Source organism: Octopus bimaculoides, chromosome 6 (assembly GCF_001194135.2).
Source record: "Octopus bimaculoides isolate UCB-OBI-ISO-001 chromosome 6, ASM119413v2, whole genome shotgun sequence".
In the NCBI taxonomy this organism is placed as follows: Eukaryota; Metazoa; Mollusca; class Cephalopoda; order Octopoda; family Octopodidae; genus Octopus; species Octopus bimaculoides.
The window spans coordinates 76,794,450-76,807,029 of NC_068986.1; the positions used below are offsets into that span (position 1 = coordinate 76,794,450).

The 12,580-nt window shown below is 37.0% G+C and overlaps 1 protein-coding gene across 1 annotated transcript in view; it reads left to right on the forward strand.

The window, feature by feature from the left end:
* The window catches only part of LOC106873814 (uncharacterized), a 26,671-nt gene extending 14,201 nt beyond the window's left edge, over positions 1 to 12,470 (forward strand). Inside the window, exons 2-3 of the mRNA XM_014921326.2 lie at positions 2,091 to 2,352; positions 10,430 to 12,470. Of these exons, the coding sequence (XP_014776812.1) occupies positions 2,091 to 2,352; positions 10,430 to 10,594 (427 nt within the window). The 3' untranslated portion in view covers positions 10,595 to 12,470. The remainder of the gene's footprint in view (positions 1 to 2,090; positions 2,353 to 10,429) is intronic.
* Positions 12,471 to 12,580: the final 110 nt, after the last annotated feature.

Here is a 12,580-nt window from a genome sequence, read left to right on the forward strand (position 1 = left end):
ACTGGCAACGGTCACGCTCAGGATGGTACATCTTATGTGCCACCCGCACAAGAGCCAGTCCAGGGGCACGTGCCATCCGGTTTCACCAGTCCTCAGTCAAATCGTCCAACCCATGCTAGCATGGAAAGCGGACGTTAAACGATGATGATGATGATGATATATGATGGGCTTCTTTCAGTTTCCATCTACCAAATCCTCTCACAAGGCTTTGGTCGGCCCAAGGCTATAGTAGAAGACACTTGCCCAAGGTGCCACACAGTGGGACTGAACCCAGAACCATGTGGTTGGTAAGCAAGCTACTTGAAATTTTTATGAAATTTACTGCTGTAGAACTATAGGAAATGAATCTAGAGATACTCTGTAGTAGTAAAGAGGCATTCCTTAGCAAAGATGTGAATTTTATGTCTTAGGTACCACTGAAAATCCATGGAAAATGGCTAGTGAAAGAATTATTAGAGTATTGGGGAAATATGTGATATTTGATTATTTGTGCCTTCTCCTAATTTTATTTTGGAGGAAGGAGCTTTGCTTATGGCTGTTGCTGATCCTCTGAGACACGAGATTGATGTGGCAAATGTTCCTCATGAATAGTTGTAAGTTGACAACAAAAATATAGGCAAGGAGAAAATTCTTGAGGAGGGATTCTAAAGAAGAACAATTTGGTATACTGGTAATTTGGTTGTAGCACAATATAAATAATGAAAGATGGAGAAGCAAATGAGTCAGTTGGACCTGGATGGAGGGGCACAAGTAGTTAGCTCTGAAGAATGAACAAAAGCCATTGTTTTGGTAGTAGGAAAGACAAAAAGAAGAGACAGCATGTCTATAAGCCAGAATTTGGAGTGGGTTTGAGTGACTTTGTATCAATCAGTTTGATGGCCTTTTACTTTTTATGCAGACAGGATGTCTATGTGTCTACGAGCAGCATGTTTCCAGATGTGGGAAAAGTACATTATTCTAAGTTTCACTTGGGTTTTGTAAAGGGTTAGTAGTTTTGGCAGGGATGTGGTATTTTCTGGTTCTCAAAAGGTTGGTCCTTATGATACTGTGTTTGCTATATTGGGGATCTAAAATCACCGCAAGAAATCCTCAGTGATTGTGAGGGTTCCTGTTGCATGTTTGTCATGTTTATGGACTGTGGATACAATATTACTTTGTTGATATGTGCTGTTGAAGGGACCACATTTAAAGATGTTTTTGAGGTCTGTTCATGGAATCATTACCGGTTTGGCACAACGTATGTAGGGTGTATGTCGATGATCCTTGGGTGTTGGATATTAGTAAGTAATGAAAAGTGGTATCATCTGTACAGGATTGTGAGTTATTCTGAGTTCAATTCCTGCATAGATTAACTGTTTTTCATCCTTTCAAGGTCACTAAAATACCACTCAATAAAGGAGTTGATGTGGTTAACTATACCATTAAAGGTGGTACCTCTAGTGTGGCTGTAGTCTAATGACTGAAAAAAATAAAACAAGAAAAGACAAAATTTGCAAAATTGTTCAGTAGTGTAAATGTCATGTAGTTTGTGTTGTATTATGATATTTTTCTTTCAAAGCAAAAGATATTTTACTTAATAGATTTGTAATGAGATAAAATGATATATTTTAATTCATGCCACCAAAACATTTAATGGTTTCAATTATGGCATGCAGCCATACCAGGGCACCAATCTAAGTCAATCATATGAACTTCACTACTTGATTTTTATTACACACTCCCATTTCATAGGAAGGAAAGTAAAACCAACTGTTAATTAAATACTACACGCCATTATCAACATTATTTACATTGGATGGATATGTCCTCATCTTGTTTGTTGTTACCACAACATTTCAGCTGATTTACTCTCCAGCCTTCATCAGGTGTCCTGGTAGAATTTTGAACCCAACCCTGGGTTCTTATTCTTAAGGTATTTTTTGCTGATTTTTATTATTATTATTATTTATTCAAGGACTGCCTGGAATTGAACTCAGAATCTTGGGGTTAGTAGCCTGCGCTGTTAACCATTATGCTATATGCCCGTGGGCATTATCAACAATTGTATATTTTCGATAAGACATTTATTTTGAAAATTTTTGTCCTTGTAGGTTTGTTAGAAGTAAGAAATATCAGAATGTCACCTATGTGGAAGCAGCTATTGGACAGCGAGATGGGTTTTCAGAATTTGTTATCACAGATGACCTTGGAACTATGCAGAACCATCTTGCTTCAAGTCACCACAGTGTAGGAGTTGGGAGAAAGTCAACTATTCAAGTTAAATGCTTCAGTGTAAAGACATTTGTTTCTAAGTACAATGTTCCCAAGAAGTTTGGTGTTTTGTCTATAGATGCTGAAGGTACTGGAGACAAGGTAAGAGTTTTATATGTGTGTGTGTGTGTGTGTGTGTATGCATGTGTGAATGTTTAAAATGGTGATTAACACTTTAAGTATGGAAATCTTCAATAGTGATTTCGCAAAAGTGTGCCAAGAGGAAGAAGTTGTCATACCAGTTTTAAGAAGTATAAAAATTCATCTCCTTCATGAGATTCAGCTACCTGAGATCAGTCATGTATCCATGTTAATAACTTGACACTTCTTTATGCCAACTGTCATTATCCATATATATATATATATATATATAACATTTTCTGTATAAGCACAGCCCTTTCTCTTGCACATTACATCTGATACCTCTTCTGCTTAGTTTTCCTTTCAGCTCCTTTGTGTTCTGTCATTTACACACACTAACATTTTACATACAGCAGAGCATTTCTTTTCAGCCTTTTTACACCTGTATTTAGTATCCTTATTTTACTACCATGCAGTATCATGTTTATACACCAGTATTCAAACAGAAAATGTATTTGTTACTAGTTTGGATAATAGCCACCTCAACCCCATCTCATTCTCACCCTGGCTTTTATATTTTTAGAACACCCATTTCCATTGTTAATTAGGTCACCTTGATAACAGAAGCTATAGATAGCCTTCTAGGCTTGGCCATTTTCCTGGAAGTAGCACAGTCCTGTCTTTTTTCCTACTGACTAATACTTTAGTCTTTGCAAAGTTTGCTTTGAGACCTTTTGGTTCTAGATTTTGCTTCTGTGTCTGGAATTTCTTCCCTAATTCTAGTATAGATTCATAGGTAAGAACTAGATCATCTGCATATGAGACTTTCCATGGACAGCCAGTTTTAAGCTCCTCTGTTATGGCCTGAAAGACTATGATAAATAGAAGAGGGCTGAGGACTGAGATTAGTAAATCTTACCTTGCTGACTGCACCTCTACTCAACTTGCATGACCTTCATAAGCCATTTGTCTACTGATAGTTTCCGTGACAACCAGATTACAGAGTGCAGAAGTTTGTCAAATGCATTTTTGTAAGGCTGACAAATGCTAGATAGGACAGCTTTCTCACAGCTAAGTACTTCACATGCAGTTGTCTAACTAGGACGTTTTTTTTTTTGCTGATGTATGTTGAGATTCAAACTTCTTGGGACCATAAACAAATGGTTTCGTATGTGTCAGTAAACAAGGATATATAGCTGCTTCCATAGCTTTGTAGCTTGTCAGACACATGGAAACATAGGTGGGAACAGTTGCAATTCACAGGTCATCTATGTGATTGTATCATCTGTTGAAATGTGGGGTTGGCATCAGGAAGATGGTGTCATGGTCTTGTCATATCAGTGTATCATTTTGTCATTGAGAGCATCCTTGACAGAGAGGTACTTTGTCTGAACAAGAATGAGGAAGGGATAACAAAAGACGGCCATACTCAATAGCAATGATCATCATCCATTCCATTTGCCTACTTGCATGTATATGTGTGTGTGTGTGTGTGTCTGTGTTGTTTTCTTGAACAAAACACTTTATTTCACATTGTTCCAGTTCACTCAGCTGTAGAAACGAGTTGTGACATCATTGGCGCCAAGCTGTATTGGCCTTTGCCTTTCTCTTGGATAACATTGGTGGTGTGGAGAGGGGAGGCTGGTATGCATTGGCAACTGCTGGTCTTCCATAAACAATCTTGCCAAGATTTGTTCCTTGGAGAGGAACTTTCTAGGTGCATCCTATGGTCATTCATGACCAAAGGTGTTCTCTTATGTATGGCATATTACCAAAGGTCTCAGTCACTAGTCATTGCCTCTGTGGGGCTCAAAATTTGAAGATCATGCTTCACCACCTCATCCTATGTCTTCTAGGGTTTCCCTCTTCCACAGCTTCTGTTCACTGGTAGAGATCGTTAGAACTGCCAGTATTCATTTTCCCTCACTATGAAGTGCTATCTAACCATTCTTTTCTCTCACCATGGAGTACTATCTGACCATTCAGTCTGATCATGGATTTACCTGTAGGAAATTGCTCGTGAAAAAAATTTGCTTTTACTAATCTCATCTGACCCATGCGAGCATAGAATATTAGACATTAAAACAATGATAATGGTGATGATGATGATAGTGGTGGTGATGGTGGCTGTAGTAGTGGCAATGTTGTAGTAGTTTTATATATTTAATTGCAAGATGTTCCATCTGAAGGTTTGCAATGCTGTATCAAGATTCATCAAATATCAAAGGAATCAGGGTACAACTATGTGGAACTCCAGATGAAACATCTTGCAAGTTGTAAGAAACCATTGAAATAAAAGCTTTTACACTTTGCTATTAAACTCATTGAGTATTTTTTTTAAGATTTGAAGACACTTCAGCTTTATGATTAACAATATCATCATCATCATCATCATTTAACGTCTGTTGTCCATGCTGGCATGGGTTGGATGGTTTGACTGGGCTGGTATGCTGGAAGGCTGCACCAGATTCCAGTCTGATTTAGCATGGTTTTCTACAGCTGGATGCCCTTCTTAATGCCAACCACTCTGAGAGTGTAATGGGAGCTTTTATGTGCCACCAGATATATATATATACATACAAATACTCCTGAGCAGGCCAACACTGCTGGGTATTTGTGAACATAACTTTAGCTGTCCGTAAATGGGAAATAATCTGACATAATGTTACATAGCATGTACCAAATTTTAACATCATTATTTCTTCTTCTGAAATATCAACAGCATCAACATGGCAGAATCTAATCTGACACAGGAAATTAAAAGAGGCACACTGTGCTGTGGCACTAGCTGTAAACTGCTGCTAGCTCCTTGAATGGCCCTTTGTGTTCAGGGTCAAGAAAGAGCTGGAGGCCTGTGGCAGAGACATGTCGTCTATGGTCAAGAAAAAGAAACATTATCTACAGTCAGACATCATTAGTATGACTGAGGTCATCTTGTAGGTCCAGAACACCATCATTAACAATCCCAGTAGGTTGATGAGGGCCATTGCTGAGCAGATGTGTCATTCTTATTGACTCAATTACTGTAGCAAATTGCATGTGAAAAGTATTAACTCATCCTATATCAGTGAGTGTATCTTTCAATAATCAGTTCATCATTATCTCTTGTCTAATATTATTTAGATCTTTAGTATATTTTAGCCATCATAGTTAATCTGTATTGTGGAATAATGTTTTTGAAACTGAGTAAAAATATTACATGGTTCACTTCAACCATCCAGTTAACAATTCTTATCTAAAATTTAAAAAAATTAAATTGTATTGGTGACTAGGTGACAGAAATACAATAAAACTTTTTGATACTTATAATAGACAGTAGTTACTTCTGATAGGACTGTATGGAGGAAATGCCTCCTAAATGACTCTACTCTTATTGATCCTCCCAGGAATAGTAGGCAAAGAAGGTGGATGGATTGATGGATAATAGAGAGCAAACATTATAAATGAAAATTAAAGAGACCAGAACTTGTGTGTTCCTTTAAGTGGCTAAAGTAACTCTTTTACAATATAATGCTTCAAGTTTCTATGTACAGTCTCAGATTAGCTAATTTGCTTAACAAGTGCAACCCTGAAAGTTCTTTTATTATTAACTAACCAAGTTAGTAGTGGAGGTGATTGTTTCAAAAGCATAGCTGCTAGAATAAGAATAGGCTGGATGAAGTTCAGAGAGCTGCTACCTCTGTTGGTAATGAAGGGCCTCAGAGTGAAAAGCAGATTCTACGATGCCTGTGTACAAATAGCTATGCTACATGGCAGTGAGACATGGGCTGTGACTACTGAGGATATGCAAAGACTTGAAAGAAATGAAGCCAGTATGCTTCGCTGGATTGGTAATGTCAGTGTGCATATACCACAGAGTGTAAGTGATTTGAGAGAAAAACTGGGTGTGCATGACATCAGATGTAGTGTGCAAGAGGGAAGATTGCACTGGAATGGCCATGTAATGCATATGAATGAAGACAGTTGTATCAAGAGATGCCAGTCTCTAATTTTAGAGGGAGTATGTGGAAGGGGTAGACCCAGGAAGATGTGGGAAGAAGTGATAAGAAAGGATCTACAGATGGGATTCACAGGGGGGATGACGGGATTGAGACTCCTGGTAGTTTGCTGTGGTTGAAAAGACATGTCAAGCTAAGTAAAAGTGTGGTTGCTTTTGCATACAGGCTTGTCCCCTGCAATCCTCTCCAACTGAGCATCCCGAATCTTGCAGGCACATAGGTGCTGGTGCCACATAAAAAACACCCATACTAGTGCTGCATAAAAGCACACTCTGTATAGTGGTTGGCATTAGGAAGGGCATCTAGCTGTAGAAACCATGCCAAAAAAGATATGGAGCCTGAACAGCCCTTCAGATAGTCAGCTCTTGTCAAACCATCCAACCCATGCAAGTATGGAAAACAGGACATTAAATGATGATGATGATGAAGCTATTAAAAATAATTAACTGTAGTTTTGTAAATGCATAACCCATTTTTCTCCTTGATGGATATACATAAAATGTCATCTGAAAGCAGTTACAATGATTTGTAGGAGTGAATACAATTGTTAATATTATTCTATAGCAACAGACTGTATAAACTTCAAGCTTCTTTTGTTTCTGTTGGCATTTGGCAAATAGAAAGAAAAAAAAAGCAAAAACAATTCAGGAATTTCATGTTGTATTCAAAACGCCTCATTTTCTTTGTTCCTGTATTGCAACTGTAAAATAAGCATATAACTGACTACATCATCCTTTAACTCAGCATGTTGTTGTTGTTGGCACTCCGTCGCTTACGACGTCGAGGGTTCCAGTTGATCCGATCAACCGAACAGCCTGCTCGTGAAATTAACGTGCAAGTGGCTGAGCATTCCACAGACGCATGTACCTTAACGTAGTTCTTGGGGAGATTCAGCGTGACACAGCGTGACACCTTTGAAATACAGGTACAACAGGAAGAAAGAATGAGAGAAAGTTGTGGTGAAAGAGTACAGCAGGGTTCGCCACCATCCCCTGCCGGAGCCTCGTGGAGCTTTTTAGGTGTTTTTGCTCAATAAACACTCACAACACCCGGTCTGGGAATTGAAACTGCGATCCTATGACTACGAGTCCGCTGCTCTAACCACTGGGCCATTGCGCCTCCACCAACTCAGCATGTATTCTACAATAATATCACATACCAATGGGGTGTACACTGCCTTCTCAATATATATTACTTTCTCACTTAATTTCTATCTCTTTTCTCACTAATTAACACAAAACATAATTCATGTGCTATTCAGTTCATTTCTTATCAGTGTCTCCAGATCCCCTACATGCATAACCCAATCACTTCCATTAATTATCCATGTGAATGTGGAATATCTTCAGAAGTTGCTTGTTACTCTCCATGCAAATCATGTGGGTTTTTTTTGAGATGTGATGATGAATTAGGTTGGATCGAACAACAACCTTTACAGTGACAACAATGTCATCATTCTTTTATTCATTTACTTGTTTCAGTCATGTGACTGCAGCATCGCCTTTAAGGGTTTTTTAGTCGAAGAAATCAATCCCAGGATTTATTCTATCAATCTCTTTTGCTGAACTGCTAAGTTATGGGGGATGTAATCACACCAACATCAGTTGTCAAGTGATGGTGGGGAAACAAACACAGACACAGAGACACACACACACATAAATATATACATATATACATATGATGGGCTTCTTACAGTTTCTGTCTACTAAATCCTCTCACAAAGTTTTAGTCAGCTCGATGTCATAGAAGACACTTGCCCAAGGTGTCATGCAATGGGACTGAACCTGGTTGGGAAGCAAACTTCTTATCACACAGCCAAATTGCATATGTTTACACACACACACACACATTCTCACACATGCACACACACGCGTATAGTTAGATATGCATACATACAAGCATGCAAACAAGCAAACAATAAATAGAAGAAGCGTGAAGTGCAGAGAAACAGACAGAGGATAGAGAAATTCTTTAATTTTAGGTAGACAACATTTCTAGTGTTAGTGGTGTAATAAATGGTGCCAGTATATTCTGTAAAGTTACAGGTGATAGGATATTTTGCTGTTGACATTGTATGAAAAATATATGAGACACACAACAGAGATTGGTGATTATTTTTGCTGTTGATGATGTGGGACCAGAACAAAGGACAAGCCACTGTTGTCCAGCCTTTGCTAGCATTGAAAAATAAGCCTTAAATGATGATGAAGATGCATGTGTGCACATAGACACCAACACATGCTCATGCACACATACACACAGTATATATGTATATTTGTATCTACAGTGTGCAACAGCAGGTTTGCATGAAGTAAAATAAACATATATATATATATATATATATATATAATTTTTGTAATTATTTAATAAACAAAGCAAGTATAGCTTTCAAAATGGAAAATTGAGAGAAAAAATAATGCAAGTTATGTTCAATATTTAGGATGAACTACAGTGGTTACTCTCCTGGATATAGATACCACTAGATTTTGGCACGTTCCTTTAATTTCATCATCTGTGTGCCAGACTTGAATAAAAGATTGAATGAGTTATTGTTTTGTTTGAAGTCATAATGATTTTTATGTGGGTTTTGCCTATCCTCCAGATGTTTTCAATTGGATTTAAATCTGGTGAAGATGGAGGTTAATCAGGGACAGTGTTACACCATGTTAATGAAAGAAATCCATTGAATTCTTGCTAACATGAATTAGTGCATTATCTTGCTGAAAAATGTCACCACAATTTTGAAATCAGTCATTTACTTGCAGCACAACATGACACTTGAAGATATCCTTTATGTAATGTTCACTATCAAGCTTTCCTTCAACAACATGACTACATTCTGTTTTCCCTTAGTAAAAATATGCCCAGATCATTACTTGTACCAGATGTTTTAGTGTTTTTCAGAAATGGTCCACTGTTAATGAACGACCATCTATTAATTGCTCAAAATTTGGGCAATCATCTGTGATCTGAATCATTATCCTGTTATTAAAAACAACTGTTTTCTGAATGTTCCACAGTCCAATTCTGGTGATTAAGTACCCATTCATATCATTTGGCTATCTGTTCATTTGGACATTTTGGTGGTTGTGTAAAAAAAAACATCATCACCTTTTCATTTAAGTTAGTTTTTAACATCACATGAAACCTTTTCAGGGTTTGTTTTAAATTTAAATTTGTCTCTTATGATGTTGGTCACATTCATTAAATGCATGACTGTGACCACCACAACTTTCATATTGAGTGTTTGCACTTCCTACGCTTTGGTACTGATTAATAATTTGTGTACTACACTCTCTGAGTGGTTGGCGTTAGGAAGGGCATCCAGCTGTAGAAACTCTGCCAAATTTAGATTGGAGCCTGGTGTTGCCATCCGGTTTCACCAGTCCTCAGTCAAGTCGTCCAACCCATGCTAGCATGGAAAGCGGACGTTAAACGATGATGATGATGATGATGTACCACTGCTTTGGTTCATTTCTACATAGTTTGCAATCTGTTGATGTGTCATAGAGGTGTTTTTATGAAGCGCTGTAATTTGGGCTCATTTTTCTTTATTGTTCATTTTTCTGCTAATATCTCCAAAATTGAGTTAAAAAATAACGATTTCCTATTGTCACATGATAGATATGCTTTTTATCATTTTTAGAAAATAATTTTTGTGTGAAATTTACTAAAACAAAAGAAAAATATCATAGATTAAAATGAAAATTTTTTCAAGCAAACTTGCTTTTGAATTCTGTATCTCTATCTGTTTATCTCATACATATGTATTGATCAGTCAATCAATTCTCTAACCCTTTAAGCATTCAGATTAATTTTATCAAATGTAATGCTTATTTATCCACACTTTAAAAAATTAATTCTGTATTATCATGTAGCTTCAATATTTTGAAGATATAATTGCTTATTTTTAGAATGACATTGTAGGGTAGGTGCGAGAGACTGGATCTGGCCAATTTGAACATAAAACAGGTAGAACATTTGGGCCAGACATAGCTGGTTTAAATGTTAAGGGGTTAAATGTAATTAAAAATCCTTAATAAAGAAAAAAAAATATTCCCAGAAAACTAATCAATGTTTAATGTTCTTATCTTTTTCAGATCTTAAAGCAGTTCATTAAACTTGGCTTCCGCCCAACCTACATTATCTATGAGGCTCTGCATAACTCTGAACCAATCTTAGAAACCATGGATTATCTCCATCAGAATGGATACTTTCCACAGAGTAAACGAGGATGGAATTATATCTTTGAATACCAATTTTGAATAGTTCAAGTTAAATAAAAATAGCTGTGGAAGAGAGAGTGATGAAAAAAAAACAAAATTCAATGTTTGATGGGGAATACAGTTACACACACGCATGCACACACACATGTATACACATATATAGACACACACACACACGCATATATATGTATGTATATGTGTGTGTGTATATGTATTCATCATCATCATTTAGCATCTGCTTTTCATGCTGGCATGGGTTAGACAGTTTGACTGAAACTGGTAAGCTGGAGAGCTGCACCAGTTTCCTATCTGATTTGCCATGGTTTCTGCAGCTGGATGCTCTTCCTAATTCCAACAACTGCAAGAGTGTAATGGGTGCGTTTTATGTGCCACTGGCATGGATGCCAGTTATGTGAAACCAGCATGGCCACAACTGCGATTTCACTTGGCTTTACGAGTCTTCTCAAGCATGCCATATTGCCAAAGGTCTTGGTCACTTGTCATCACCTCCGTTTGAAGATCATGTTTCACCGCCTTGTCCCATGTCTTTCTGGTTCCCTCCACAATTAGAGATCGACAATTCTTTACACAACAGTCCTCGTCCATATGCATCACATGACCATACCAGCACAGTCATCTCTCTTGCACACCACATCTGGTGCCTGTTATGCCCAACTTTTCTCTCAAGATGCTTACATTCTGTTGTACATATACTGACGTTGCACAACCAGCGAAGCATACTAGCTTCATTTCTTTCAAGCCTAGGCATGTCTTTGAGTGGTCACAGCCCATGTTTCACTTCTGTTTGCACACAGCCATCATACAATCTGCCTTTCACTCAAAAGGGAGGCTCTTCATTACTAATAGAGGTAGGACCTCTCTGAACTTCACCCAGCCTGTATAAATGTATGTGTATATATATATATATATATATATATATATATATATATATTACACGTGTATAAGGGATGACCACTAGGTGGACATCCAATATGCTAGAAAGAGGTCATCAACGACCAAACCACAAAGAAAAATAATGTTCAGTGGTCATCCCTTATACACGTGTAATACAATTTTTTCTGAATTTTCAGATTTTTTTATATGCTAGGCCACTTGGTTTTAAATTGAATTAATATTCAATTTATCACCCTGTCTAGATATATATATATATTATATAGTATATATATATATCTACATGACAATGCTGGTGTGTTTACTTCCCTATAATTTAGCGGTTTAGCAAAGAAACCAGTAGAATAAGTACTAGGCTTACAAAGAATAAGTTCTGGGGTCAATTTGTTCGACCAAAGGCAGTCCTCCTGCTTGGCTGCAGTCAAATGACTGAAACAAATGAATAAAAAAGCTAAAAGAAAAATATATATATATATATATATATATACACACACACACACACACATGCATGCGCATACACATAGCACACACACAACATAATTTCTGAACTATGCAATGGAATGAGCTCTAGATTATAATTTTTATCTGTATGACATGCTTAACCCTTTTGTTATCAACCCGGCTGAAACCGGCTCTGGCTCTGAGTACAAATGTCTTGTTTTCATAAGATTTGAATTAAAATCTACCACCAATCCTTAGTCACAATTTATGTTCCTAACACTAGCTGAATGATAACTTAAGTTATTTTACTAAATTCTTTGAAAGAAACACAGAGCACCTCAAAAAAAAAAATACAGTAACAAAATGGTTAATGTATGTATATAATTGCAATATCAGAGCCTGCAGTGGTTATCTTGTAGAAAGTTCCATCTGTGTTATGTTCTTGACACAATATTTCCATAAAGAGATCTTTCCTTGAGACAGTCCCATTGCAGCCTCTTACTTTTCATTGATATGCATGTATTAAGTATGTCATATAAATAAAGAGACCTAAAGTTCGTTTTCTATGTTTTTGTTTTTATGTTTTCGTTTCTCATTGTGTCTCCGTGTTTTTGATGTCCTGTATCCATATATGCATGTATATATACATATATATGTAGGTATGCACATATA